Source organism: Xiphophorus hellerii, chromosome 2 (assembly GCF_003331165.1).
Source record: "Xiphophorus hellerii strain 12219 chromosome 2, Xiphophorus_hellerii-4.1, whole genome shotgun sequence".
Taxonomy (NCBI): domain Eukaryota; kingdom Metazoa; phylum Chordata; class Actinopteri; order Cyprinodontiformes; family Poeciliidae; genus Xiphophorus; species Xiphophorus hellerii.
In genome coordinates this window covers 7,045,091-7,070,769 of record NC_045673.1, presented here as the reverse complement: position 1 = coordinate 7,070,769, position 25,679 = coordinate 7,045,091, and the positions used below count along the sequence as shown (strand labels likewise).

Below are 25,679 nucleotides of genomic sequence, written 5' to 3'. Positions count from 1 at the left end.
TGCAAATGTCATCTGGAGTTCTAGTCATTTTCAAGACCACATGATGTCAGTAAAATTTTCTGCAAGATAGCTAAGTCGGTAGTAGCAGCTAGCAATTTTTCAAAAATATCTAAGAACTTCTTAATGAGATCATAAATCAAATGTAATTATACTTCTCAAATTTACTTTCACGCTGAAACAAAAAAAAAAAGACAAATGACATATTTTTCCAAGAACAATTTTATTATCTAATCTTTATCAGCCTGAGTATCAAAAAAGCTAGTTGCAACAGTTCAACACCATAAAATAATATATTTTGTTGCTCACTTTGGTTTAGGAGATGCTTTCTGTTACTCAAAAGAAAACCATCAGAAAAATTAAATAACAGTTAAATCTACATTCTATGTCTAAATTCAAAACCTGTAGGGCTTCATCATTAACTTTCAGTTTTAGCAATTTTATAGCAGCCATCACACTACTTTAACTAAAACCGAAAGAAGACATTTTTGGAAAAGTGTCACAATAAATGTTTTTGGTTCACAACATTGTGCTAAAGAAATACAATCTAAATCTGAATTGTCCCAAAGGAACCTAAGAATCATTCAGGTTAAAATTCAAGGTGGTTAAAAAGACACCAAAACACTTTCTGGCATCCCAAGAATAGAAAAATAACTGTGAGAAAACAAAATGCCTTTCTAGAATCCAAACTCAGCGGAAATCATATCATCTTTGAATACAACTCCTCTGTACAATGTAAATGAAAACCAAAGAAATTCACTAAATTAACAGACTGTAAGATCCTTTGGTTAGGATTATTTGTATTAAAAAGATATAAAAATCTGATTATGTTGCTCTTCACACAGAGGGTTTCCTTTATGATAGTCAGAATCTTTTTACTGTCACACCTGGACAGGAAATATAAAGGACAGAAGCAAAGTCTTCAACCTTACAACAGAGTTAATGAATGCTGATGAATGATTCTCCCAGTTTAGAATAATTAAATCCATCCATCAGTGGCAGGACACACTGGATCTTTGGTCTTGTGTGTGTACTTTTCACCAGGTCTTGCCAAGGATCAACTGTATAAAACAAGCTGCACCCATCTGAGGAAGCAGAACAACTCTTTGGATAATAGCATCGGCATCACCTCTGCATTTAGCAATGGTCTAGAAGGCAAACGGAGCACAAGGCTTGTGCTAAAGCTTTCACCAGAATAAAGCACTATTAACAATCACTCAGAGAAACCAGCACCATCGAAGAGAACATCTCTGGTGAGAACAATATTTTGGCAAACACATCCCAAAAGGACATCAGCTATATTTTTGGTTGCCTTATACTTTCTAATGAAGCTCTTTGGGTGCAGTTTTTCTTTTCTTCTTCTGTCTTTGGATCTAACCATCTATAGCATGTAAAGCCCTTTCTATATTAAGGCCATGTTAAAGCTTTGAGTTCAGTGCACCGAAACGGCCAAACAAAACCGTTTGATAAAGCTAAAAATTGTTTGGCAAAATGTAATGCACTTTTCATGTTTTCGACAAAGACAAATGAAGTGAAACTAAATTACTTTCAACCATGTAGGCAGAAACTGAAATAAACCAAAGTTGACATGGAAATTAAGCTTTTTGTCACTTTGTCCCCTGAGTCTGACGTAATACTGCAGAACATGTGGTAAAAGGAGGTAGTAATGTATATTCTTAAGAGTAAACTGAGGTAGATTATTAATCCAAAATGGCTCCAATTAGATCCTCCATCATAGTAGACGAGTAAATATTAGAGATGCACCAAGAAAGAATTGGATGAAATCAAAAATCCAATCTTTTTCCAATAAGTGAATCTTTACAATTGGTGCATCTCTAATAAATATAATAAAATGTATCACAGTAAATTCTGACATTCTTTTCAAACATTCATCATGGGTGAGCTTTGGTTAGGACAGACAATACCAAACACGCAAACAGGTAGAAAGTTGTGTAAAAAAAAAGAGGAAAAGAAATGTTTTAACAACATTCATACAAAATCCTGAGGTATGTTCAAAGCTAATCCACATTTCTTTCGTTTCAGCAGCTGGTTCCTGATTTCCCCTCTCTATCATGAAATACTCAAGGGTCTCTCTTCTCAGGAAGCGAATGAGGTAGAAGTGGGGTAGCTTTGGCTGGTGGAGGGTGGAAACAGGCCTGGAGGGGTCAGGAGCAGGCGGCTTGGGGACGAGCCTTAAACCAGGAAGCTTTAGGAGCTGAACGATGGGACGACATTCCCTCTGGTTCCAGTTTGACAGACTGCTTAAGATTTGGACCGGCAGCGTTGTGATCTGACTCCACATGTGTTGCTCTGGAACTTTGGCAAGCTGACGAGTTGCTCGGTTCTTCATTGCTTTCCTCGTTGGAGTAGTGTCCGGAGTCGCCGGTTTCCTGGCTGCCCTCGCTGCTTTGAGAGCTCTCCGGGTGAAGCGGTCCGTAGATCATCTCCTGAGACGAAGCGGGCAGAGGAGCCGAGCCGAGCCGGTCGTCGTACCTCAGGACGGTTTTGCCAGTTTCGTACAAACAGGCTCTTGTCTCAGCCTAATGAGAGACAGTCAAGCGTAAGAAATAATTGAAAGTAAGGGTGGGCATTTATTGTGAAAAGTTTCTTATCCCAATAAGACTTTTTGATTTATTGTTGTCCTGTTAAATTCCAAATAATGATGTTTTAAACCCCCCAAAACTGTCCGTATTTATTGTTAGTTTTACAATTAAGGATGCACCAATTGCAATTTTCTGGCTGATCGCCGATTACCAATCTTTGAAAAACGATTTTGGCCGACACCTATTTATCTTTTGTCTGAATTGTCAACAAATATAGCAAGAAAGTCTCTGAGTCGACAAAACTGGGACGACTATTACTAACTGCAAACGTGCAGACAACCTGATGAGCCGGTCTGTCGGTCAAACCTCTTTCACAGCAGAGCAAAAGAGGACAGAAGTAGATTTTTAAACCTTTGCTGAGGTAGATAAGATCAGGAGATATGATCGGCTTCACGTGTAAGTGTCAAAATTAAGGAAATCGGTGCCGATAAATCGACCGGCCGATAAATCGATGCACTCCTATTTACAATTCTTTCCAATTTGTTCGTTCACTGAGAGTGCCAATAAATTTTAAATGATAAGAATCACGCTTTTTTATGTGACTGGTGTCCGATTCACACTTACTCAAGTCACGACTTTTATTTCCCATTATACAAAGCAGCAATGAAGCAAAGCACACTGAAGAATAGAGGGCCCTCACTTTGGAATAACCTACCATCAACGCTTCAAACCACTAGTGACACTCATTTTATTAAAAAACATTTTAAAATTATTTTAATTTGAAATGGGATGTGATTTTGATTGCATCTTATAAATTAGTGTTGTATTTGATGTTTTTATTCACCTCTCCTGCACAGTGGCTTTTTAAAAAATCTGCCTTATAGGCCTTTAAATCTTGTTGTACCTGCAAATAAATATTATTTTCTATTCTGAAGAAGTGAATACAAACACACAACCAGACAGTTACCTTAAAAAGAACAAACAAAAAGTTCTTGTTGTCACTTTTTATCATTATCACAATACTACCTCAGAAAATTGCAATAAAACTTGAAGTCCATATCGCCCACCTCTATCGGAAAAATGTTGGAATCATGTTTGGACTTACATCATTTACAGGTGGATTTCTCATCTCCTTCTCGAAAATCAGCCACTTCTTGCTTTGAATCTTGCTGCCAGCTGAACTGCAGTTACTTACGACAACATCAGATCCATCCTGAAAAAAAAGGAAAAAACTGTTTTTATGCTTGACTAACAGGAGTGAAAAGTGTTCAGAAGTCCACTTTGTTCTGTAATCTTTACCTTAGGATCTATGATTTGATTACTGATCGCAGGTAGAAAGGCCTCAACATTCTCCCAGCGATGATTACCAGGAAGTGGCATGCCAGGATGTGGACCTTCAGCAGCTCTCACAGCAATCACCTTGGGACTGGCTGATTTTCTAAAAATCGTGTCATGATAAAAATACACACATGAATCATGTCTTCCAAAAGGAGTGTGGGTTTATTTTTAGCATTTTTAAATAAAATGAATTACCTTGGTCTGCCCTTGCTGATCAGGATTAAGGCACACATGGCAATACAGGTTAAGGCGATGCTCACACCGACCATTATCCCCGTCACAGACCTCTGGTCGATGTGGTAGAGTCCATCAGAAAACACTGGAAGGTGACATATACGGTGTTTCAGGTGGAACATTAAATTGTGTTAAAGAAATCATTGTAAATAAATGTGCTCTGCCTCTGATCCTGACCTGTTGTGTCTGAAAAACCTGTCGGAGTGCCTGGGATTCTTGCTGCGGTGAAGGTGTCCATGCTTCGGCGTCAGTTCCACAACACTGGAGAACGGACCGTCGCCTACTTTGTTGGAGGCACAAATCTTCACCAGGTAGACATTCCCAGGCTCAAGCTTCTCTAATAAGGCCATCGTATGAGTTCCTGTAATCAAAACAGATTGAGAAGTTCATAAATGAACATCATAAGTGATAATAAACTACATAAAAATGAAGCAAAACAAGTAGCATTGACAACCACCTTTTAGCCAAAAGGATTTAATGTCTGTTGAACCATTTTTGTGTTTATTAGGCCATGTGTTTTGGAACGACCCAGTTTACTGCTACAATTCACCAAATTTCTGTTTAAAATGCTCCAGTAACTCAAACAGTTCACGATGCCATAAACTCTAACAAGCTCCAAGCAGGGCAGAAACAGTTAATCAGAATAATTGGTTATTGGAATAAACATCAAGCAATTTAGTAATGGGATAATCATTAATTGGAGTATACAATGTCAGAAAAAGGCCAATTGATGAAATAGCAACATACTCAAAGCAGCAATTAAGACAAACCTGCACAAGAAATACATATATTTTTATATTAAGATTAAAAAACTACTCAAATAGTATAATTTCAGATTCATTGGGTTCAAATTCTGTAAAAGAAATCTTATGTGACGCATAAGATTTATTAGACAGAATAATAATTCTGTCTAATTATTATTCAGTTAATCTAAAAACTAATCAACAGATCAGCCTTGCACTGCAGAATGGGCTGAGCTTTTCACATGTCGATGGTAAAAGTATTTTTTTTAGCTGAAGATGCATCCTTTGCCACAAATGAATCGAGCATACACTAATAAAATGTTGTGTTATTACATTTTGGGTAATAAAATGTTTATTTTCTTATTTAAAGGAATTGAATTATTTGGTTTTTTTAATGTATTTCTCATATTGTATAAAATAAGCTTAAGCAGTTGAATAAAAAATCTGCAGAATGTGGCAGTTATCTGATTAATCGATTAATCGAAATGATCTTATGCTGCATCTTTTCCATTATCTATCTACTACTAATTACACATGATAAAGGTGTTGTTGTGCCATTATTTAGTGTATAACCTGCTATAAAGGCCAACTCACCCTCTCTCTGTATTCTTTGCCAGTGTCCAGCCATCCAAGCTTGCTGTGAAGCGTATAAAATGGTGTAGTGTGTAACCACCAAATTTGGCTCAGTGGGCTCCCTCCAGGACACCAGAGCGGTGTCATCCTCAATCAGAGTTCACTCGGACTCCAGCGGGAGGGCGGCTAGGTGCTGCACAAAGAGCATTAAAGGTTCTTATAACCCATCATTACTGAGAAGTTTAATAACAGCTCCTCACGACAGGATTATAGTGAAATGATGCTACGTTTGTGTGTTTAATTAATTACCTGCCGGCAGAGTCTGGTGGTAAACAACAGAGCTCCAGGAACTCGACATCTGATCCACATGGAGACGCACGACAAACTCATATCGAGTGTTTGGAATCAGATCCTGAACCATAACACTCTGCTTGGTACTGTGAAGAAAAACAATGGGCAGGCCATCATCTCTAGCACATTATTAATTACATTTTAAGGAAATATGAGATGTATTTCTTCTACGGCTGAAACGATTAATCAGATTAATCGCAACAAAATTACTTAGTAATCAATTAATTGTGAATGAGAGTATGCAAACTAAAATAAAATGACATTTGCTGAAAGAGCAACATATTCAGAGCAGTAATTAGGCCAAAACTGTGCAAAAATTAAATACATTTTGCATTTAAGAGAAAGAAAAATAACTTTTGTCTGTAAATATGTTCTACCCAAAATAAGTGTCATTTTAGCTTTAAATTCTGTTAAAAAAATCTGGTATTAAGCACCTTTTGCTGCCCATTTATTAATCGGTTAAACCAAAAATAATAAACAGACTGACGTGTACTTTGCTACAAATAATTAAGTATTCACACAAAAATGCTGGAATATGTTATTCCATTTTAAGTAATACAATACTGTGTGTATACATTTTTTAAAAAGGAAGTTAATTATTTGTTTACGTGCAACTTTTCGTGAATTCCTAATATTCAATAAAAAGGCTTAAATGAAAAATCTGTAGACTGTGCCAATTTCTTTATGCGACTAATCGATTAATCGATAACTGAAATAATCATTTGTTGCAGCCCTAATTTTTTCTGCCAGGAAAGTCTTACGTTTGTATGTAGTGGATAGCAGAGACATTATGTGTGCCCACAGGCGTACAGCGGACTGTGTAGCTAACAGCCTTTCCGGAGGAAAAAGCAGGCCGACTCCACCGAAGGGACATCATGGATGAATTGCTGGTCAAGACGGTGACTTGATGTGGAGGGGGAGGAGCTGCTGACGACTGGTCTCTGGCCGCTGAATGATTCAAACAGAAACCGCATTTAATTAAACAAAAAAGATGAGTAGAAGATTCAGAGAGAGTTGTTATCTAAATGGTTTTACTTACACACACATCCTGGAGTGCTAATTGTTCGGTCTGTCTGATAACCATCTCCAACTTTGCTGATAGACAGAATTTTGACATGGTATTTTCTCCTTGGATCTGAAATACAAACAAAAAAATAGCTAAGTCTGTCTAGATAAAAGCCCAGCGTTGCCAAGACAACAACAATGAAACTTTTGTGCAAAAAAAGGTAAAAGCCCATCAAATTACTAACAAGCAGCGGAGCATTATAAAGAAGATGACACAAGAAAATTAAGCTGAAAAAGCGAGAGACCACGCGATTTAGCAGGTCATTAAGTGGCCATGTATGGATGATACATGGCCTCCTTTGTTAGCCCAAACTCTCATTTGTCATGTGCTGTTCTTTGAGACGAGCATGAGAAAGACCAGAGAGCCAAAAACTCCACCAATTACAGTCACATGCCTAGAAACGTGCAAAAAAAAATCATAAAATGTCACAGGAACAGCAATAGATGAAGACATGGGGTCCACAACAGTAAAGGAAGTATGCATAACAGGCTTGAAAAACGTGTTTCAACTTGAAAAACTACCATCAGCCCAGACCTTAAATCGGGATGCTTTAAAGAGTGCTGGGTTTGTTTTATGCCTCTAGTGTGAAAGGTCAGCCTGAAGGTATTGACCAATGACAGCAGAGTGTTCAGGCCTGTTTGAGGGCTGGGCCATGGCAGTGTTCAGCTGCTGGGATCCTGGGCCCATGGGACTTCAGGGGGGTTTTATTGGGGTCACCGAGCCAGGCCAACACGGAACAGAAGGAATCTGGACGTAAGGTTGTGGGATAGGAGGTGGGCCCCTTTTGTTCCCTTCTTTCCCATTCTCTCCCCCCCTCTGCCACTGGCCTTGTATTACAGCATTAAACGTGATGCAACAGCATAGAGGAAGTATACAAGGACATTTATTAAATATGAAACAAAAGACTATTAGATGGGTGATTACTGACAAAATTTTTCTAATACTTTCTAAATTTAATGAAAATCTACTGGGGTGGTCAGAACTGAGCAGTGCCTATAAAGGGATTCTGCGGGTTTCACCATCTCAAATTTAAGACCTTTCTCAGACCCTTATGAATGGGATTTTAGTTCTGTATCTCCATAGAAATGTACAAACATCATCCAGCCAAAAGGAAATAAATTTACACAAACTCATGACAGATGCAAAAAATGTTATCTAGCTAGATAGTTACAAATGTTTATTAGTCTTAACCATCTTGAGTCAGAATACAAAGAAGATGTCTGAGTGTGAATCAAACGTCTGCCTGACAGAAAAGTTCACTGAAAAAAACACACAGCAAAATTAAGAAACCACTGCAAAATGATCTGTTTCTCTGATTGTACTTTTTATAGCTATATGTTTGAGTAAAATGAACATTGTTCTTTTATTCTATAAACTACTGACAACCTGTATCTGAAATGTAGTATTTAGTATTTATGCAGAAAATGAGAAATGGTCAAAATAAGGAAAAAGATGCAGTGCTTTCAGACCTCAAATAATGCAAACAAAAACAAGTTCATATTCAGTTAGAAACAACAATACTAATGTTTTAACTCAGAAAGAGTTCAGAAATCAATATTTGGTGGAATAACCAGGAGGTTTTCAGTGGGGTTCAGTGCAGTGGGCTCTTCATTTTCTCCAGAGCTGTATATGTGGGATTAAGTAGTCCTGCCAAGTCTAAATTTAAGACCTGCGATTAATAAGCCCAACTCACTTTTTAAACGAATTTAAGGCATTTCAAAACCTTGATTTTTGCTTTTAAGACTTCTTATGAATGCACAGACACCCTGATATATTCAGATTTAAGGAAACCAAATTGCAGTTTGTGTCTTATTTTTTCTCTTAGTCTAGTTCTGGTTGATGTTGCATATGGAGAAGCTGCTGGTTATTTACATGAACAGCACAGATGACCAGTGGGGGCAGGGAGCTAAAGCCAAGTCTGCTGTCTCATGGCTAGAGGTCAGTGGCTCGGTCCAGCTCTGGTCCATCCCAGGGGTCTTTGTTCGCGTCCAGCTGAAGGGAGGTGGTGGCACCAGTCCTAACAGAGCAGATCTGGCCCAGGACAGAACACAATGGCTGTGCATAATTAAGCAAACCTGGGGATGGGAATCGGTTGTGGGAGGGACATCTGGTTACTGACCTCTAACCCTGCGAGCCTGATTTCACACAACACTAAGGCAAAACTGGGGGAAGTCTACCGGTTAGACAAGAGAGGTCAGCTCATATTGATCAGGACAGAGGCCCAGAATGCAAATGCAGCATCCAACTGCCCACTGAATCAAATTAGGTCATGCAAAAAAGATCCATCTAAGTGAGTACGTATCGCTCACTCTCCGTTTAATTGACAGAGAGTCACAAAAAGTAGCTAAATCCGGCCTATGTCACTACTCACCAAGGCCCCCAATGGTGTGGATGTAAGTCTGAGCCTGCAGGAGGATGCTAGGCTGCTCCGGCTGGCCTTCCTCGTGGTAACACAGCCGGAAACCCAGAACCGCCACAGGATCTGGGGAGGTGTGCCAACGTGCTCTAATGGAGGTGCAGTTAAGTGCCTCAAGCTGCAAAACAGGGGCTGGAGGCACTAAGAGGGGACAGACAGAGGAAACACGAGATCAGCTATAGATTATAACAAAGCTCAAAGAAAAAAAGCTAAAAGAATCAAAAACAACAAGGTAGAGCTGGACGATGTGGTATAAAAATAAAATCTGATTTTTTTTTCATCTCTCGCTTTCTTTTGTAAGAAAGAATTACAACTGGCAGAAAATATATTCAAAAAGTGGATTTTATTTCAATCATCCCTTCTGTGAGCTGGATGACAGAGCACTGGGACAATTTTTTTTTTCCAATTACCAAAATATATCCATACAATTAGCAGGATAAAGACACAATTCTACCAGAACATCTTGAAATTACAAGAAAATGTTGCATTATAAGAAAAAAAACTAGAGTTATCAACATAGACTCAGTCGTTTCAAAGTCCTGCTACTGATAACAATTTGATGCTGACGTGTTAAAAGTTGACGTATTTCCTTATTTGTAAAACTGATATCAAAAGCTGCACAGTGGCGCAGTTGGTAGCACTGTTTACTTGCAGCAAGAAGGTCCTGGGTTCGATTCCCGGCCGGGGTCTTTCTGCATGGAGTTTGCATGTTCTCCCTGTGCATGCGTGGGTTCTCTCCGGGTACTCCGGCTTCCTCCCACAGTCCAAAAACATGACTGTCAGGTCAATTGGTTTCTCTAAATTCTCCCTAGGTGTGAGTGTGCGTGTGCATAGTTGTTTGTCCTGTATGTCTCTGTGTTGCCCTGCGACAGACTGGCGATCTGTCCAGGGTGAACCCCGCCTCTCGCCCGGAACGTAGCTGGAGATAGGCACCAGCAACCCTCCCGACCCCATTAGGGACAAAGGGTGAACAGAAAATGGATGGATGGATGGATGGATATCAAAAGCATAACTTCACAAGATGCTCAACATTTCTCATTTAAATTTTTTGTTATTTTACATGTTGGATTTATCATAAAATTACTACTTCATTCTCCTAATATTAATATCACAACTTTATTCTGATTAGTCTTGTATTATTACGACTTTATTGTCATTTGGACTTGAAAGTCCAATTCAAAGTCACTCAAAGTCCAAATAAACAGAAGCTGTAAAACACGCTTGTTAAACAAGGTGGTGGCTCTGGGTGAAGTGAACTATTCCCCAATGAACTAAGAAGTTAATTGGTGAAAAAAAATATTCAAAAACCAAAATTTGAATAATCTACAAGACTGGGAGTGAGCAAAAGTACGGTTGAAATCATTTCTGTGGTACTGCACTTTACCAAAATACAAAGTCTAGCGAATATTAACAACTTTTTCGGATAAAATTTTACTTTGGAGGACAAAAACCTCCCCCATCCCAGCAGGTCATTAAAATGGGTAATTCTTTCCCTCTCATAGAGGCCTAAGGCAGCTCTCTTTATGATCCGTGACAGAGGCCACTCTAACATCCCTGACAGCACGGGGGCCAAAGGTTCGTGGGGAACCAACACAAAGAGTATGGGACAATGCTACAAGAGCAAACTAATCATATGCCAAACACCAGGCAGGACGTCTGGTGAACCTCCTGGTTTTCCAAGACCAAAGAAGCAGAAACATCACAAAGGAAAAATAAAGCAAGCTTTGTATAAGATATCTCCCTTTGAGTTCAAGAATTCAAATTTGAATACTTTCTTGATTAGGAATATAAGCAAAGATCTTACATAAAGTCATAAAAGGTGAACCAATTTAATATTTTAGTCTGTCTTTTGGCAGGATTACCTTTGCTGCTTGAGATCTTCGGTGTACGATGTGAGGTCCACGCTGAGGGCTCACACCAACCCACACGTGTGGCTGCAGCAATACGGAGCAGGTAAATAGTGTCAGGCTGCAGGCCCTCCAGCAGGTATTCGGTGCCGTTCTGTGGTAGCTCCACATTTATGACGGTGTCGTCCACAGCCGTGCGATAGGAGAGTCTGTAGGCCAACACTCGCCCGCGGCTGATCTTGGCAGGCAGAGGCTGCCAGCTCACCTGGATGTCGGTTGAACTGTGGCTGGTCAGCGTGAGCTCCGGAGTACGCAGAGGTACTGCAAACATGATGGACATCAGTTTGTAAAGCTTCAGATTCAATCATCACAGGCGTGCAGCTCAACAGCTGCAGCAATTTGTTGCTAAAAATCTCAGAACGCGCTTACCGTCTTCCAGTGTATGCTGACAGACTTGGTCGGACATACGACTTGCTCCCATCGGCATGTAAGCCACGACGTAAAAGCTGTAGTTTCGAGCGGGTTCAAGGTCATCGATGATGTAGCTGGTTGTGTCGTTGCCAATGACAACTTGATACTCTTCGTTGTTCAGACCTGAAATACGATAAATTACAATACAGTATGTTAGCAAACAGACTGAAGTTATGACTTACAGCTTTTAAAAAAGACAAAATTTCCAATGGAGATCCTCAGAAATACTTGATAAACTGCTAAAACCTTTTAAACAATTTGCATGCTTGTCTTTATAGAGTTGCTGTGTAATAAATATAGAGTGGTATGTGAAACATCTAGGGCTGCAACTAAAGATTATTGTAGTAATTGATTATTCTATCGATTATTCAAACGATTAATCAATTTACTGGATAAAAATGGCACGTCCTGCATTAAGCCTTTTTTAAACAATATTCAAAATACAGTAAAAGATGCAAATAAATAATTCACTTCCCTTTATAAATAAGTAAATAAACATTTTATTGTCTAAAATGCAACAACATAGCGTTCCTTTTCTGCGCGCTTTATCATTTGTAGATTAATTGATAAATCTTTGCATTAACAGATTAATAATTGGATAGCAAAAGGTGATTAATAGGAGATTTTGTGTTTTTTACAGAATTTGAACCAGGTGTAGCTAAAACTATACCACTTGAGAAGTTCTGTGTAAAACATATTTACAGACAAGGTTCCTTTCATCTCCAGTGCAAAATGTATATATTTTTGAACAGTTTTGGCTTAATTGCTCCTCTAAATATGTTGTTCTTTCAGCAAATGGCCTGTTTTGAGTCTGCATTCTCTGGTTAACAGTGAATCAATTACTAAATTCAATAACCGATTAATCACGATTAATGCAATTGATCGTTTCAGCCCTAGAAATATCTTCCTACATTTGTAGTTAGCAAAAAAGTATGAGATGTTTAGAGGCAACACTGTCCATTTAGGGGAGCTCAGAATGAGCTGCGGGAGTGGACAATACATCAACTAAGCTTGTTGTTATTTAAGTGAAGTTGCCATTCTGAGTCCTCCTTGACCTTTGCCCTGTGCAGCCCAAACAGATGGTCCTCCACCAACACAACTAGTAACACATAGGGGTGGTCAATTTCACTACAGCTTTCACTGAATGTGATCTTGCAACTTTTCACACTTTCGTCCGTCACAGTCCAGGACTACCATATTTATCTCAGTCTCACCTTCGGCCTTCATGTAGTGGATGGAGTAGGCTATGACTTTGTCTGCATTGTACAGCGGTCTGTCCCAGGCCAGTAAGATGGCAGAGCTTGAAATGGTTTCAGCATGGATGTTCCTCGGTGCACTGGGCCTGTCCTCAGACATGACGACAATAAGGCGAGCCAAGGACAGCACAGAACCCTGTTCGTTCTCTGCCATGCACTGATAGATGGCGTCATCTTCAGGGATAATTTGGGTGATCACCAGTTTACTGTGAATAAAAAAACCACGAGAAAAATCAGAAAAAAATAGTGTATTTATCTTTGTTTGGCTCCCCGACTGCAGCTCAAGAATACTACAAATTTGACCCTCCAGTGGGAACTTTTTATAATTTTTTAGCACAATAATTTAATTCATCACAAATTTAATTCTTCTCTAATGGAAAGTGTTAGGCACAAAGAAAGCCATGTTTTCTTATCATTTTTATTTCATCGTAAGTAGCTATAAACATCCAGCAACTTTTTACTTAAAAAAAAGATACTTTTTTTTTTTTTTGTTGCTATGAATAGACTAAAATATTTTGTCAATCAAATAAACCAAAAAGTTATGAAACTGTCCACCTTATCTCATGACAAAAAAAGTTGTTTCATTAAAATATTGCATGTTTAATTTTGTTGATGAGCTTATAAAAAACTGTTTCAAGTCAGAAAAACAATATGGCCTGTGCATATTTTTAACTTTGGGATTGTGGCCCATGTTGCAAAAAGTTAGGACACCCCTGGGTGAAAGAATCTGACCATCTCAGTGCAACATACCTGTTGTACATCTTTATTCTCCCATTTAGGTGAACCTCTTCCCCGTTCTTCAGCCAGCGGATGCGTGGTGGGGGAACTCCCTCTGCCTGGCACATGAAGCGGGCAGTGCCGGCTCGTGGACGAGTCTGACTCTCAGGTCTCTCAACGATGGTTGGTGGCACTGAAACAGATGTACATCAGAAAACTAATGGAAACAGTCTAATTCTTACCATCTATCCAATAAAACTCTGCTTGTAAGACAGATTTTATGTGAATTCACTAGAAATAGGTTAACATGTTCCATTATATCATGGCTTATGCAGTACTACAGTTGAGTAATAACAAGTTGGATTTACTTGAGTAGCTCTTTTTGAAAAAAAGAAAATATTTCTAAGAGTATTTTTACTATGCTGTACATTTTACTTTTACTTGAACAATTATGATGCATCATTATTCTTACTTTAGTTAAATTTCTGAATACTGTACCTACTGGGAGTAACTTCACTGAATGAGGAACAAACTTGTTTTAGCCAACAATTCATCAGACACATACACACCAAGAGATTTTATTAAAGTTTTACATTGAAAGAAATTGATTTGGAAAAATGTTTGTTTGCTTTTTTGCAGTAATTATGTTATTTTTGTAAATTATTTTCTTTAAAATACCTAAATTATCACCTAATTGTATATTTTGGCCATCTAATTTTTAAATATTAAATGATTGATGTCTTCATCAGTTACTGAGTACTTGAGTAGCCTTTTAACCAAATACTTTTTCACTCTGTAGTCATTTCTTGGATGGCTACTTTGTATTTTTATGTTGAAGTGGCGCTACACTTTAACTAGAGTATAATTTTTAGTACTCTACCCACATCTGAGTTCTACAAATAGACAAAAACTGTGGACTGAGGAGCAATGTGCCTCAACAACCAAAGAGATAATGGTACCTAGAACTGTGAGGTTGGCTGCAGCAGTCGTGTGGTTGCGTGTTCCAGGCGTGGTGGCCCTGCAGAGGTAGACTCCACTGTGCTTCGCGTTAACGTCAGTGATAACCAAATTCCCATTTCCCAATACTTTGGCATTGTAAACATCTATGGGTTTACTGTCGGCTCGGCTCCAGGAGATGATGGGTGAGGGGTTGCCTGTGGCCACACACTCCAGTACCACGGTGTGGTGAAGGGACACTGTTACGTTTTGAGGTCCAGCGATGATTCGGGGCCTCTGGTGTGGTTTACGGCCTCCATCTTCATTAAGAAGTAGAAATGTTGACATTAAATTACCTGTCCTCAATCTGGAAGTTCTGTTAATGCAATTACTTTACCTTTGTGCACTGTGAGTGTGGCTTCTCTACTTTTTAAACGGCTGCCGATGTTAGTAGCAACACATCGATACTTTCCAGCATCTTCCAGTCGAACGTTGTGAATCTGAAGAACTCCATTCAGCAAAACCGTAAGTCTGGGAAGGCGAGAAAGTAAAATGAGGGTCAAACTAGAGAAAATAGAGGAGAATGTTGCAGTGAAAATGCACAAACCTGTCTGTCTGGAGAGGCAGTGTGCTTTGGTTAAACTCCCAGGTAATGGTGGCAGGAGGACTGGAAGTGACGGCGCAGGAGAGTCGTGCCACAGACCCTTCAGATACCACCAAGGACACAGGATGCGACTCAAACTCTGTGATACCTGTGAAAACAACAAAGAGATGTTTCACCATCGAATAACAATAATAAAAAAAATCCCACACTCACTCTAATTTTCAAAATGTGCAATACTTTGTTTGTGCAAGCCATGGCTTGAATTTGATGGATGTTCTGATCTTATGAGAGAAATTGATCTCTTTAGGACACCACCTGCTTTTGTGCAGATGAGGAACAGTTTCCCCATTGTGACTAGCTGGCCAATCAATGGATCAATTGAAGAATGACAGTGAATGATGCATCATTATAGATAAAAACTAATCAATCCGCTTTGCTTAAAAAGTATTGCAAGCAGCTACATTAAGCAATATTGAATTTCTTATATGGATAGTTTTCCACCTTTCATCTTTTCAACCATGTTTACAGGCTACGTAGATGGAAGGTAACACTCCCTTTTCCTTTTGCAATTACATTTTTCCTTGGTGGGGAACACTCTTTATAGAGAGAAAATGCTCTTTTTATTTTTATTTTCTTACTTTACTGCCATGTTAATATTTCAGATCCTATCTGAGACCTGTAGAGTCTGGATGACATGAACTTAATCAGGATAATCTGTAGTTTTTACTGAGATATATCTAGAATTTAAATGAAAAACAAAGAAAGAACTTAAAATCTAAAATGTATTGTAAACTGAGTAAAAGTTAATCAGTTCTTTGCTGTAAATCTTACTTGTCATACAGCACAAATGTTGCTCAAACATTTTCAAAAAAGGTTTTCACTAAAATATTTAGTCTCATTGGTGCTAAACATTACATCTTAAATGCTTTCAATCATATTTTGGAAAAAAATACAGCCTTTTTTGATGATCTGTTGGAACTAAAATTGGCAAAATGGTTCAAATAATGAAAGTAACAAACCCAGTAAATCTTACATCAGTTTTTGGAGTTTGCAATTGTCAGTATTATTATTCTTTTCCAATAAAACAATAAATAATTTGATAATTGCCCAATACTATTCTGGTTTCTGCATTAAATAAGATTTAAAAAATTATTTATTTAATTTAAGTTATAATTCAACCTTTAAAACATTTGAAAGAGAACATAGGTGAACTACAGCTAGAACAGTTTGAAAGTCCTATTTTGTTAATGCACGTCCAAAAAAGTCCCTCAGCAGTCACTAGAGAAAAGCAACCCCCAATCTACATTTTAGTGGGCCAACTCAATACAATATGATCAATGACCTTCATTCATTAAGGTGATAAGTTCCTCCCCTCCCCCTTCACTCAAAGAGAGAAAGTCAATATCATGTTATAGAAGATCAATACTCTTGTTTTCCCACTGAAACTTCACATTTAAACTCCAAGCTTTCAGATAGCAAAACTACAAAGCACTGCTTTGATTTAGGATTTAATATTAGACAAAATAAATGTTAATCCTGCTCATGAGTGGAACTAAAACCTAAGATTTGAGCCTTGTAGTGATGGATTTGACAGTATTTCTTCCATATTTGTACAAAGTTTTTTTCTTATTAACATACGAGAGCAGAAGAAACCGAGACATAAAAAGCCTTGGATTCTTCCTAATCAAAACTTGAATGATTGGTAAACATTATAAGTCCACCGTAAGTAGTAGAAAATTAAAAATGATATGTAGCTGACCAACTGGGACTGGTGATGCAGGTGATGGGTGGATCCTAACTGCTAATTTGGTCACTTCTGTTGAAGAGAACAAATCAATGTCTAGGTTGAGCAGTACAAAGGCTTCCCTGAAAAGGTCAAAGTTCACCTCAACCCCCAATCCACTCAATTTTACCTCAAACTGGTGCCAGTTGGAAGATGGTTATGATTGGCCCAGAAATTGGTCCTGATTTGAGTGTTATTAATATTATTTTATGTGGACATAACATTTTACAGCTTATGATGAGGTAGTGGTAAATCATACATTCAATGCATTTAGCTGCTGTTTTTGTACATATCCAACAATATTATGCTGATCTAACATCATAAATGTGGAGGACAACTCTACATGGATGCAAAAAGTGTTTAAAAAAGCCTAAACTTCTTATCTTATTGTGGAGAGTCAGGCCCCTTCGTTCCCATGACAAACTGGCCTTCCTTTAACAAAAGCACCGACCTTGACAGGGCAACAGAGGGCCTGATCCGGTGAAAAAGACTGAAAGGTGGGAGGAACAACAGAGGGGGGCTCCCCAGCCACAGCAGGCCTGTGACATCACAGAGCCTTTCCAGCGCTGACCCCCGACCCCTGGGACCTCTGGACAGAAGGGGAGCGCAGAGTAGTCCCATCCTCCACTCTCCCACTCCAGCTGACCGACAACCTTTAACCCTTTCACTGAATGAGAATGGCTCAAACTTGAATTTGGTATTATTTTTGGTCAATATACCAAAAACTACAAAATGTTTTTTGTTGCTATGTAAAAAATTGTGAGAAATAATAAAAACTATATATATATAAGTATACACACCGATTTTGTCTTCTCTATAATATACATGCATATCAATGTTCTTCAGCTTTTTTCCCAAAATTAATTAAAACAGTTTTTAGAATATAGAGCATTAGGGCATTTTTCTAAAATGTGGCAGAGTCAAAATCAGTTCACAGAATCTAGTCTCCATGACAGCAGCCATGGGATATCGTCTCCCTTACACTCTTGAAAAGTGTGCACGGTAGACCAGGCTCATTGAATAGGCGCAGCTGTCTTGTCCACTGATATGTGGACAAACAAACCCCCCGAAATCTAGTCTTTTCTTGTGGACCAGTCAGGGGCACTCCAAACAAAAGCTGAAAGGCAAATGTCCATTCACAAATTCCTCAGTGTTGCAGGCCATTCTGCTGTTACAAAGAACCATAGCCTGAAACAATCCCACACAGATTTGAACTCTAAGATTGAAATAGTTTTGTACTTTTTACTGATATTTATATATTTCATTCAAACACAGGATAAGTAGTGATCTTCTTCAGAAAAAACAGTGAGAGGACACAAGCTATAGGCTGTCTATTTATAGAGCATTTATGAGCTTTTGGATGGACTCCCCTTCTATATTTAACAATCTCTTAAATGCTCCTATAAATAACCTAACAAGAGGGAAGTCTTAGTTTTAAAGGTTTTGCTACAAAATGCAAAAAAAGGGGTATATCTGCTCCCATCTTCAAGTTTATAATCCATGCACTTCAACCCTGATGCTTAAACATCAGCAAAAATGAGTGCAAACAACCACAAAATGTTGTTTTTTTTTTACTTTTAATACTCACTTGCGATAGTCAGACGTGATCTTTGGCTTAGGATAGCTCCATATTTGTTTTGGGAGAGGCACTGGTAGAATCCTTCATCTGAATCCTCCTTGGTATGCTTTATCTTTGGTATGGACAAGGAGCCATTAGGCAGAAACCTTAAGTGTTCACTTTCTGCCAACTTAACTCCATTTTTGAGCCACTTGATTGTGACTGGGGGCTGTCCATGAGCCTGGCAGTCCAACACAGCAGAATCCTTTGGTAGTACTGTAACATCACTGGGCTCAGTGATGAAGGACAGCTCACTAAAGCATAAAACACCTAAGGACAAGATAATGGGAACATTAGTAAAAAATAAATAAATAAAAAAAGCTACGAGGAGAATAAAGGCATCACAAACAACACCATTCAGAGATTTTGATTAAATTAGTTCATGTTAAGGCATAATTACCATGTAGTAGCTTTAGAGGAGAATACCGTATAAAATTAATATTTGCATATTGTTTGTTTTATACATTTATTTAAATACAAACTGACACTAATACTACTATTCACAATAATAACATGTTATCATAAATAAGCTAAAAGTGAATTTTCCCAGAATAATAAAACTTTAATTGTTAAATTTCAATAAAATCAAAGCTTCCATATTTATTTTATTAATTTCCCATCTTTAGAGAAATATGACATACGGTTACGTCAATAAAGGAAGCAAACAAAACCAATTAAACTTCAAACAATATCCGCACAGTTAGCTGTAAAACAGCGTTAATGATACAATAAAAAGACACAACTTACCCGATAGAGGAAGAAACAAAACAAATATCAGCCACCGCCGGCTGGACTTCATCTTGAACTTCGCCATCTATCCAGATATTTGGGTCATTTTGTCCCCTCGGAGAGCCGTCGGTCCCCCGCGTGCGTTCCGGTGCTCCACTCTGTCCCTTCTACCAACGGCGGAGCACCAACGGCTCTGACGGGGGAGAACCGGAGGATGGCCCCGCCCTCTCGCACATGCGCAGAAGATTCAAAACAGAGCCAAGAGGGATTCCACATGGATCTATCTATCTATCTATCTATCTATCTATCTATCTATCTATCTAGAATCTCTTTAAACTGCTAGTTAAGACAAATTCCTTCCATCAAACATGAGCAAAAAAAGAAATGCAAAATTGTAGTCTCTAGTGTGCAATGCTGATATGGAAACAGCTTAAAGGACTTGATACTTTTTTCCGTCAGTGAGCTTTTTGTTGGTCATATTACAACAGACTTTCAATATCATTGTACATTTGTTAGTAAAAACAAGCAAACATCACTTCAGAGGATCTTTTAAAGCCTAAAAAGATTATTGATATTTTAAAACAATATTTGGGGCTTTGACTTGTTTTTAAACATTGTTATCCATTGGTACTGTGTGACCAGATGAAGGGTACTATATCAATAATTACTCATTGACATTTCCAAATGTAAAATTTAGAAATGTTGGGGAAAAAGCTAGATGTTTAAGTGAAAAAGCAAAAAGGTTTCCTTCAGCCTGGTCTGAAACTCTAATAATGTATAAATTAGTCAATGTTAAACATTTTATTTGCATTTTTGAGAATTTTGACTTCAATAAATCATACTCAATGTCGTCAATCCATCTATAGTAAGCAGTCATGTAGTGTGTTACAGATATTACCAATAAAGCTGCTCATATAAATATCTGATTTTGAGTCACGCAGCACATAGCTTGGTTAGATTGTGATCTCTATCTTGCAGATTTTTTTGCACATCTAATTTCAGTAAGCAAAGTGAATTATCAGCTACCAGCACGTAAAAAGGTCTGCATCGCATCTGCTCGCCGATGCTGCACAACCTGGTAATTATGAAGAAATATTGATAGCTGCAGGTCAGCTGCTTAATGAATTCAGATATTGATCCAGCGACCGTGCCTTTTGACAATGACCCTCCTCTTTCAGAGGCCTCATTCAGCAGCATTACAATGGGAACCAGCTGGGAGCTCAGCCATGCTACATCAGCAAAACACCAGCACACTGCTACAGGTAAATAAAGTCCTCACTCCCAGACCTCAGATTACATATACCACACTTCTGTTGTCAAAAATGTCCCTAAATTATTTGAACAGATTGTAGCTCCAGGCCTGTACCTCCAAGATTCAATATGCAATCAAATGAGAAGAGCAGAGTTTAATTATATATTGATTAGAGCGGGGTATTGATTTAATCATCCTAAGCCTTATAGTTATAATTTAAGGCTCCAAAACTGGTTGTCAGGGTGATAGCATTTGTTAATGTGCTTAGTCGGTGGTTAAGATTTTGTAATGATTTTGTCAAAGATTTTATACTTTGACAAATAATAATAAAAAAATATATATTGCAATTAGTTTATTTTTAATGCATGTGTGTTAACCTGCAAACTAACATGGATGCCTCATTATCAAAAAAGCAAATGCTTAATTTTTCTAAAAACACATGCACATACGGGTCTGAAAAAAATTTAAATACCACTTGTAATTATCAGTTTCTCAGATTTTATATTTTATAGCTATATGCTTGAGTGAAATGAACATTGTTCTTTTATTTTATGAACTACTGACAACATGTCTCCAAAATTACAAGCAAAAATTTTGTATTTATTTGCAATAAATGAGAAATGGTCAAAATAAGGAAAAAGATGCAGTGCTTTCAGATCTCAAATAATGCAAAGAAAAGAAGTTCATGTTCCTTTAGAAACAACAATATTAATGTTTTAACTCAGGAAGAGTTCAGAAATCAATATTTGGTTTTCAACAAGGTTCAGTGCAGGGGGCGGTCTTCATTTTCCCACAGCTGTATGTTGTTTTATTCTGTTTTTGACTCAGAAAACAGTTGGTAGTTGCTTTTGCTTTACCTCACAACTAGATTGTGTGATTATTGACACACAGAAATTTTAAAATGTGACAAAGCCATAAAATTTTCCTGAATCAGGTGGCTAGACCTCGGCCGAGGGAACGGCCGGGGTCCACATGGCAGAAGGTCCGGCTGTTCGGCCACAATCAATAGGGTTAAGGTCATTAGCATGTTATGAATACCGCAAGGCCCTGGGAAAGCAGAGCAGAGGACCTGCTAGCTTGCCTCTGATTGGGCAGGGCTCGTCTTTAGGAGATGACCTCTGACCTTAGCTTAAGAAGAAGATGGAAAGGCTTTAGGAGTTTGCATAATTTTGACTGGGCAAAAATTAAAATGTGTGGTGTTTGCCTTAAATCAAACGAATATTTGTGTTAGAATATTGTAATGAAAACAAATAGTGTTACAGCAACCTATATATTTTTAGAGAGCCCTGATAAATATGTAATCTCATTGAAAACATTCAAATCAACCTTGAAATTGAGTATCTTCATGCAGACTGGGCAGAAAAAATCAACAAACAAGCAAAAAACATGTAAAAAAAGTAATTGCCAAACTTATTGGCACCCTTAATAATTCTTTAGAAATAAATTTACCGTAAGTATTTTTAAAATTCATACATTCCAAGTTAATATTTTGTGTCCACAAAGCTTTATTTAATGATCCATGACTATGTGTTTTTTTAAGTGACTTGGTATAGACATTTACACTGGCCACACAAATGGGAAAGACTAGAGAACATGACAAGACTTTCCATTAAATTTTGTAATATCTGGAAGAAAACAGCCACTTACTTCAACTTCCAGTCAAGATAATAATTACCAACCACCAAGTCTTCATACCTTCGTCCTTATTGGACGCTATTAACTGTGAACATGGTTTCATCACTCTTAACGTTATACTATGTAAAATTCATATAGTTAGAAAGTAAGCCAGAAATATGTTTTTTTCTTATCTAACCATCACAAACATTAGCATGTGGAGTCTGCTACACTCTACTGAGAATCATGTGTTTTAAAGAGGCCAAGACTGACCTCTTCAGCAACAAATACACCAGGTATATTTTGATGTTGTGTCTTATTTCTCTCCTAAAGTTCCAGTGAACGTGGGTTCATCACACTTTCAGGATCCAGGAAATTTTGAAAAACATCCAGTTTTCCAAAATGCCAGTGATCAAAGATGGCCAAATAAACAGAATAAATCTCAACACTTAAAAAAAATAACCATCTTCCATCGGTAATTGATCCTAAAAAGTATAGAAAACTTCTAAGCTGAACAGAAGAGAGGAAAGCAAATGAGCCAGAAGTCTGGATGACAGGGCAGAAGGGAAAAGACAGCATCTCTTTGAATGATGCAACCCTGTGAAATGTGATAGAGGAGTAAGTGTCCTCTTGGCAAAAAGGAGTTAAAGTATCAACTGCAAGGATACCAATAACTGTAGCTTTGGTAATTTGGCTAATTAGTTTAAAGATAGTTTAAAAAGCTGAATGAATGTCCTAAAATCAAAGTTTTTTCTACATTTTTCAATATTGCTTTAATAAAAGATTAATTCAATTTAAAGCTTTTTACTTTTTTTGTCCGTATTTTGCATAAAATGACTTTATGCAAAATATAACAACAAAGTTTGTGTTTTTAGAAAGCAATAATAAAATATATAATTTCAAAACATATTAATATAATTTTAGCATAGGTTACGCAATTGATGAAGTAACTGACAATCAGAATGTTTTACAGACTGTATTTATAGTCTTTTATAGGATGAAAAGCCTCAAAATTTTAAATAATCACCACATAAACAGACACCAACATTCTTTAAAAAAGTTTATTGGCTTTTAAAACCACTTTAAAAATCTCACCAGTGAGTACTTTCCATTGAAAAAGAAACAACGCGTTTGCAATATTAACAAGCTACTGTACATTAAGCAGAACACCAGACAACAACACAGAGGAGGGTTGATTTTTTTCTTCTTCTTCTACTGGTAGAAACGGACACGATAGTCAAACAGGGTCGGGTCAGTAAAAGGTAAAGAGTCAAGAGTCACTGCTTGATGGAGCTGCTGTAATCATAAAGAGGCGGATTTCCTTCATTTAAAGTCAAATATCAGTGCCATGTTGTTAAAGAAGGTAATTAAGAGAAAACATGTTTCTTCACAAATGCATTTATCAAAATAGGAAAATGTCAAATTGAAAAAAACTCCAGAAAAACATTAACTTAGTAAACAGCACAGTCACACATAATAAAAATAATAATAATCATAATAATAATAATAAAAAAAATGTAAAGTAACTCATGAAACTAGCACTGCCAGTCTGGTTAACAGAACCTGCCTACATCACAGAAGACAGTGGTTACCAAGAATATACAACAGAAGTCATCACACATGCGTGTATACAATCATTTATCAACATAATGAGCATGTAGGTTTTAAAAGGTTATTCTAGCTTTTTTCCCCCCCCTCAATGCTTTGTATTCTCATGTATGAGAATGAGTAAGAAACGTGTATCTCACTGAGATTAATGCACATTTTGCTACAAGACAATTAGTCATTTTCTGACAATCCACTTATTTTCCTTACTCATCTTGTCATAAAAATATTTTTCTTTCCTTTTATTCTTTTTCTAAGCGGGCACCCATCATAATTTATTATTTTTGTCCATAAAGGTGTGACAAAGCCATGTGTCGTAAAAATTTAGTGCAATAACGTGAACCTCCAAAGTTTGTTGAAACTTTTTTTTGTTGTTTTTTTTTTTTTTCCTCCAGTGTCTGCTGACAAACTTTGAGCACAATGTCACAGAGAAGTCTGCAACCAGCTAACAGTATCACAACTTTTTTTTTTCTTAATATACCATGCTAATGATCCTGCTCACAGCACACATCACTTCTGCAACTGCAGAGACCTATTTATCTTTGAATATAAAAACCAAAAATAATAATAAAAATAGTCAAATAAAATCAGCAAGCGAGACCAGACAGCATTACTGTTACAACACACTGAGCCAGAAATGTAACACACAACATACAGTATCTTGCCAACTATAAATCTGTTAAGCTTCTTTTTTTCTTTTCGATGGCACATACTTAGCTAGGATAATGGCCATAATATAGTGTCTGGATACACCAAATCTCTATGTATCTATCGTATTTACAGATGGAGCTTAAACATGACTTTTACAACATTGACAATATAGCCAAAAAACTGAAGCAAGCATCCTACTGTATCACAGAGCCTACCTGGCTAGCAGTGATGGTTTCAACATGCTTTCAGGTCCATGGTTACCTATAAAACATAGGACAGTGACCATTTCACTATTTTACAAACTGTACAGAAAATTCAACTTAAGCCTTAACTCTTAAATTTCTGATGCTGCCCCACTTTCCTGTTGTGTTGTGGATGCTAAACGCGGAGTGTTTCTGTGTGGAATAATCTCTTACGATTCTTGAAACGGATCGTCTTTGGCATGAAAATGAGGCCTGGATCTGCACAAACATTATTTCCGTGAAGCTCATGCAAGAATCTGTTGGTCCTCCTGGTTTGCAAAACCTTCTCCATGCCGTTGAAATTCTCTAGCCTGGGAGTGCAAAAAAACTAAAAACATCTCACAATTGAAAGGACAGCGTGGCAATTTTTGTTTTCACCAATAAGGTTGTAGCCAATACCTTGGATACCAATGGAGTTGGTTCTTCGGTTCAAACCCACCAATTCATTGCTTCTTTTCCATAAACAAATCAGTCCACACGTAATTCTTTGCATATCCGTTCATTTCTGTTGCTAGTGAAGGGTTTTTATGAATTATTGAAATGCTCATAGAAATCTCAGCCTATTTCCATTTATTTTATTTCTGATTCCTGTTTGGACCTTAGTAAACATCGCATATGAAACTTAGTAAACATCGCAACAAACATGACCCCTGATCGAACTAAAATGACTAAAGGTTTGTTTCAAATACAGTAACCTTTTCCAGGAACAGTGCATTTTTCTGGGACCATTTTTTAACCCTCATCATTTCCACTGCAGGAACCAGAACTAAATCCAACCGTCAGGGCCGTTTTCTGGGAATTCACCCCAGAAAACGGCCCTGGTAGCAGGGTAGCTCTTTTGGTGAAAATTCATGGTGGAGCTTTGTGGCGAGAGATTCCTAAACATTTCAGATATTTTTTTTATTCTCCAAGCATTTTAGTCACTTATTAGTGTGCACATAATTGACATAAACAGCACAGATTTCCATTATACTGTCAAAATGTATGCAACAAACAGCTGGGTTAATGTACCGTAAATGGTTCCAGGAAATTAAATTCTGGGGAGAAGGAGGCTAAGAAGAGTGAGAGTCCAAATCAGTGCAGTTCATGCACA

General features: G+C 37.6%; 1 protein-coding gene across 1 annotated transcript; it reads right to left on the bottom strand.

The window, feature by feature from the left end:
• Positions 1-1,256: 1,256 nt before the first annotated feature.
• Positions 1,257-19,379, bottom strand: LOC116729947 (protogenin B-like). Its single transcript, XM_032578864.1, is given in 21 exon segments — positions 1,257-2,537; positions 3,646-3,753; positions 3,840-3,978; positions 4,074-4,197; positions 4,290-4,308; positions 4,310-4,473; positions 5,450-5,588; positions 5,590-5,621; positions 5,738-5,865; positions 6,541-6,727; positions 6,819-6,914; positions 9,217-9,402; positions 11,124-11,429; positions 11,538-11,702; positions 12,794-13,041; positions 13,586-13,745; positions 14,512-14,808; positions 14,886-15,019; positions 15,096-15,240; positions 18,464-18,763; positions 19,241-19,379. Coding segments are annotated over 21 exon segments (3,519 nt in total). The 5' UTR covers positions 19,308-19,379; the 3' UTR covers positions 1,257-2,162.
• Positions 19,380-25,679: the final 6,300 nt, after the last annotated feature.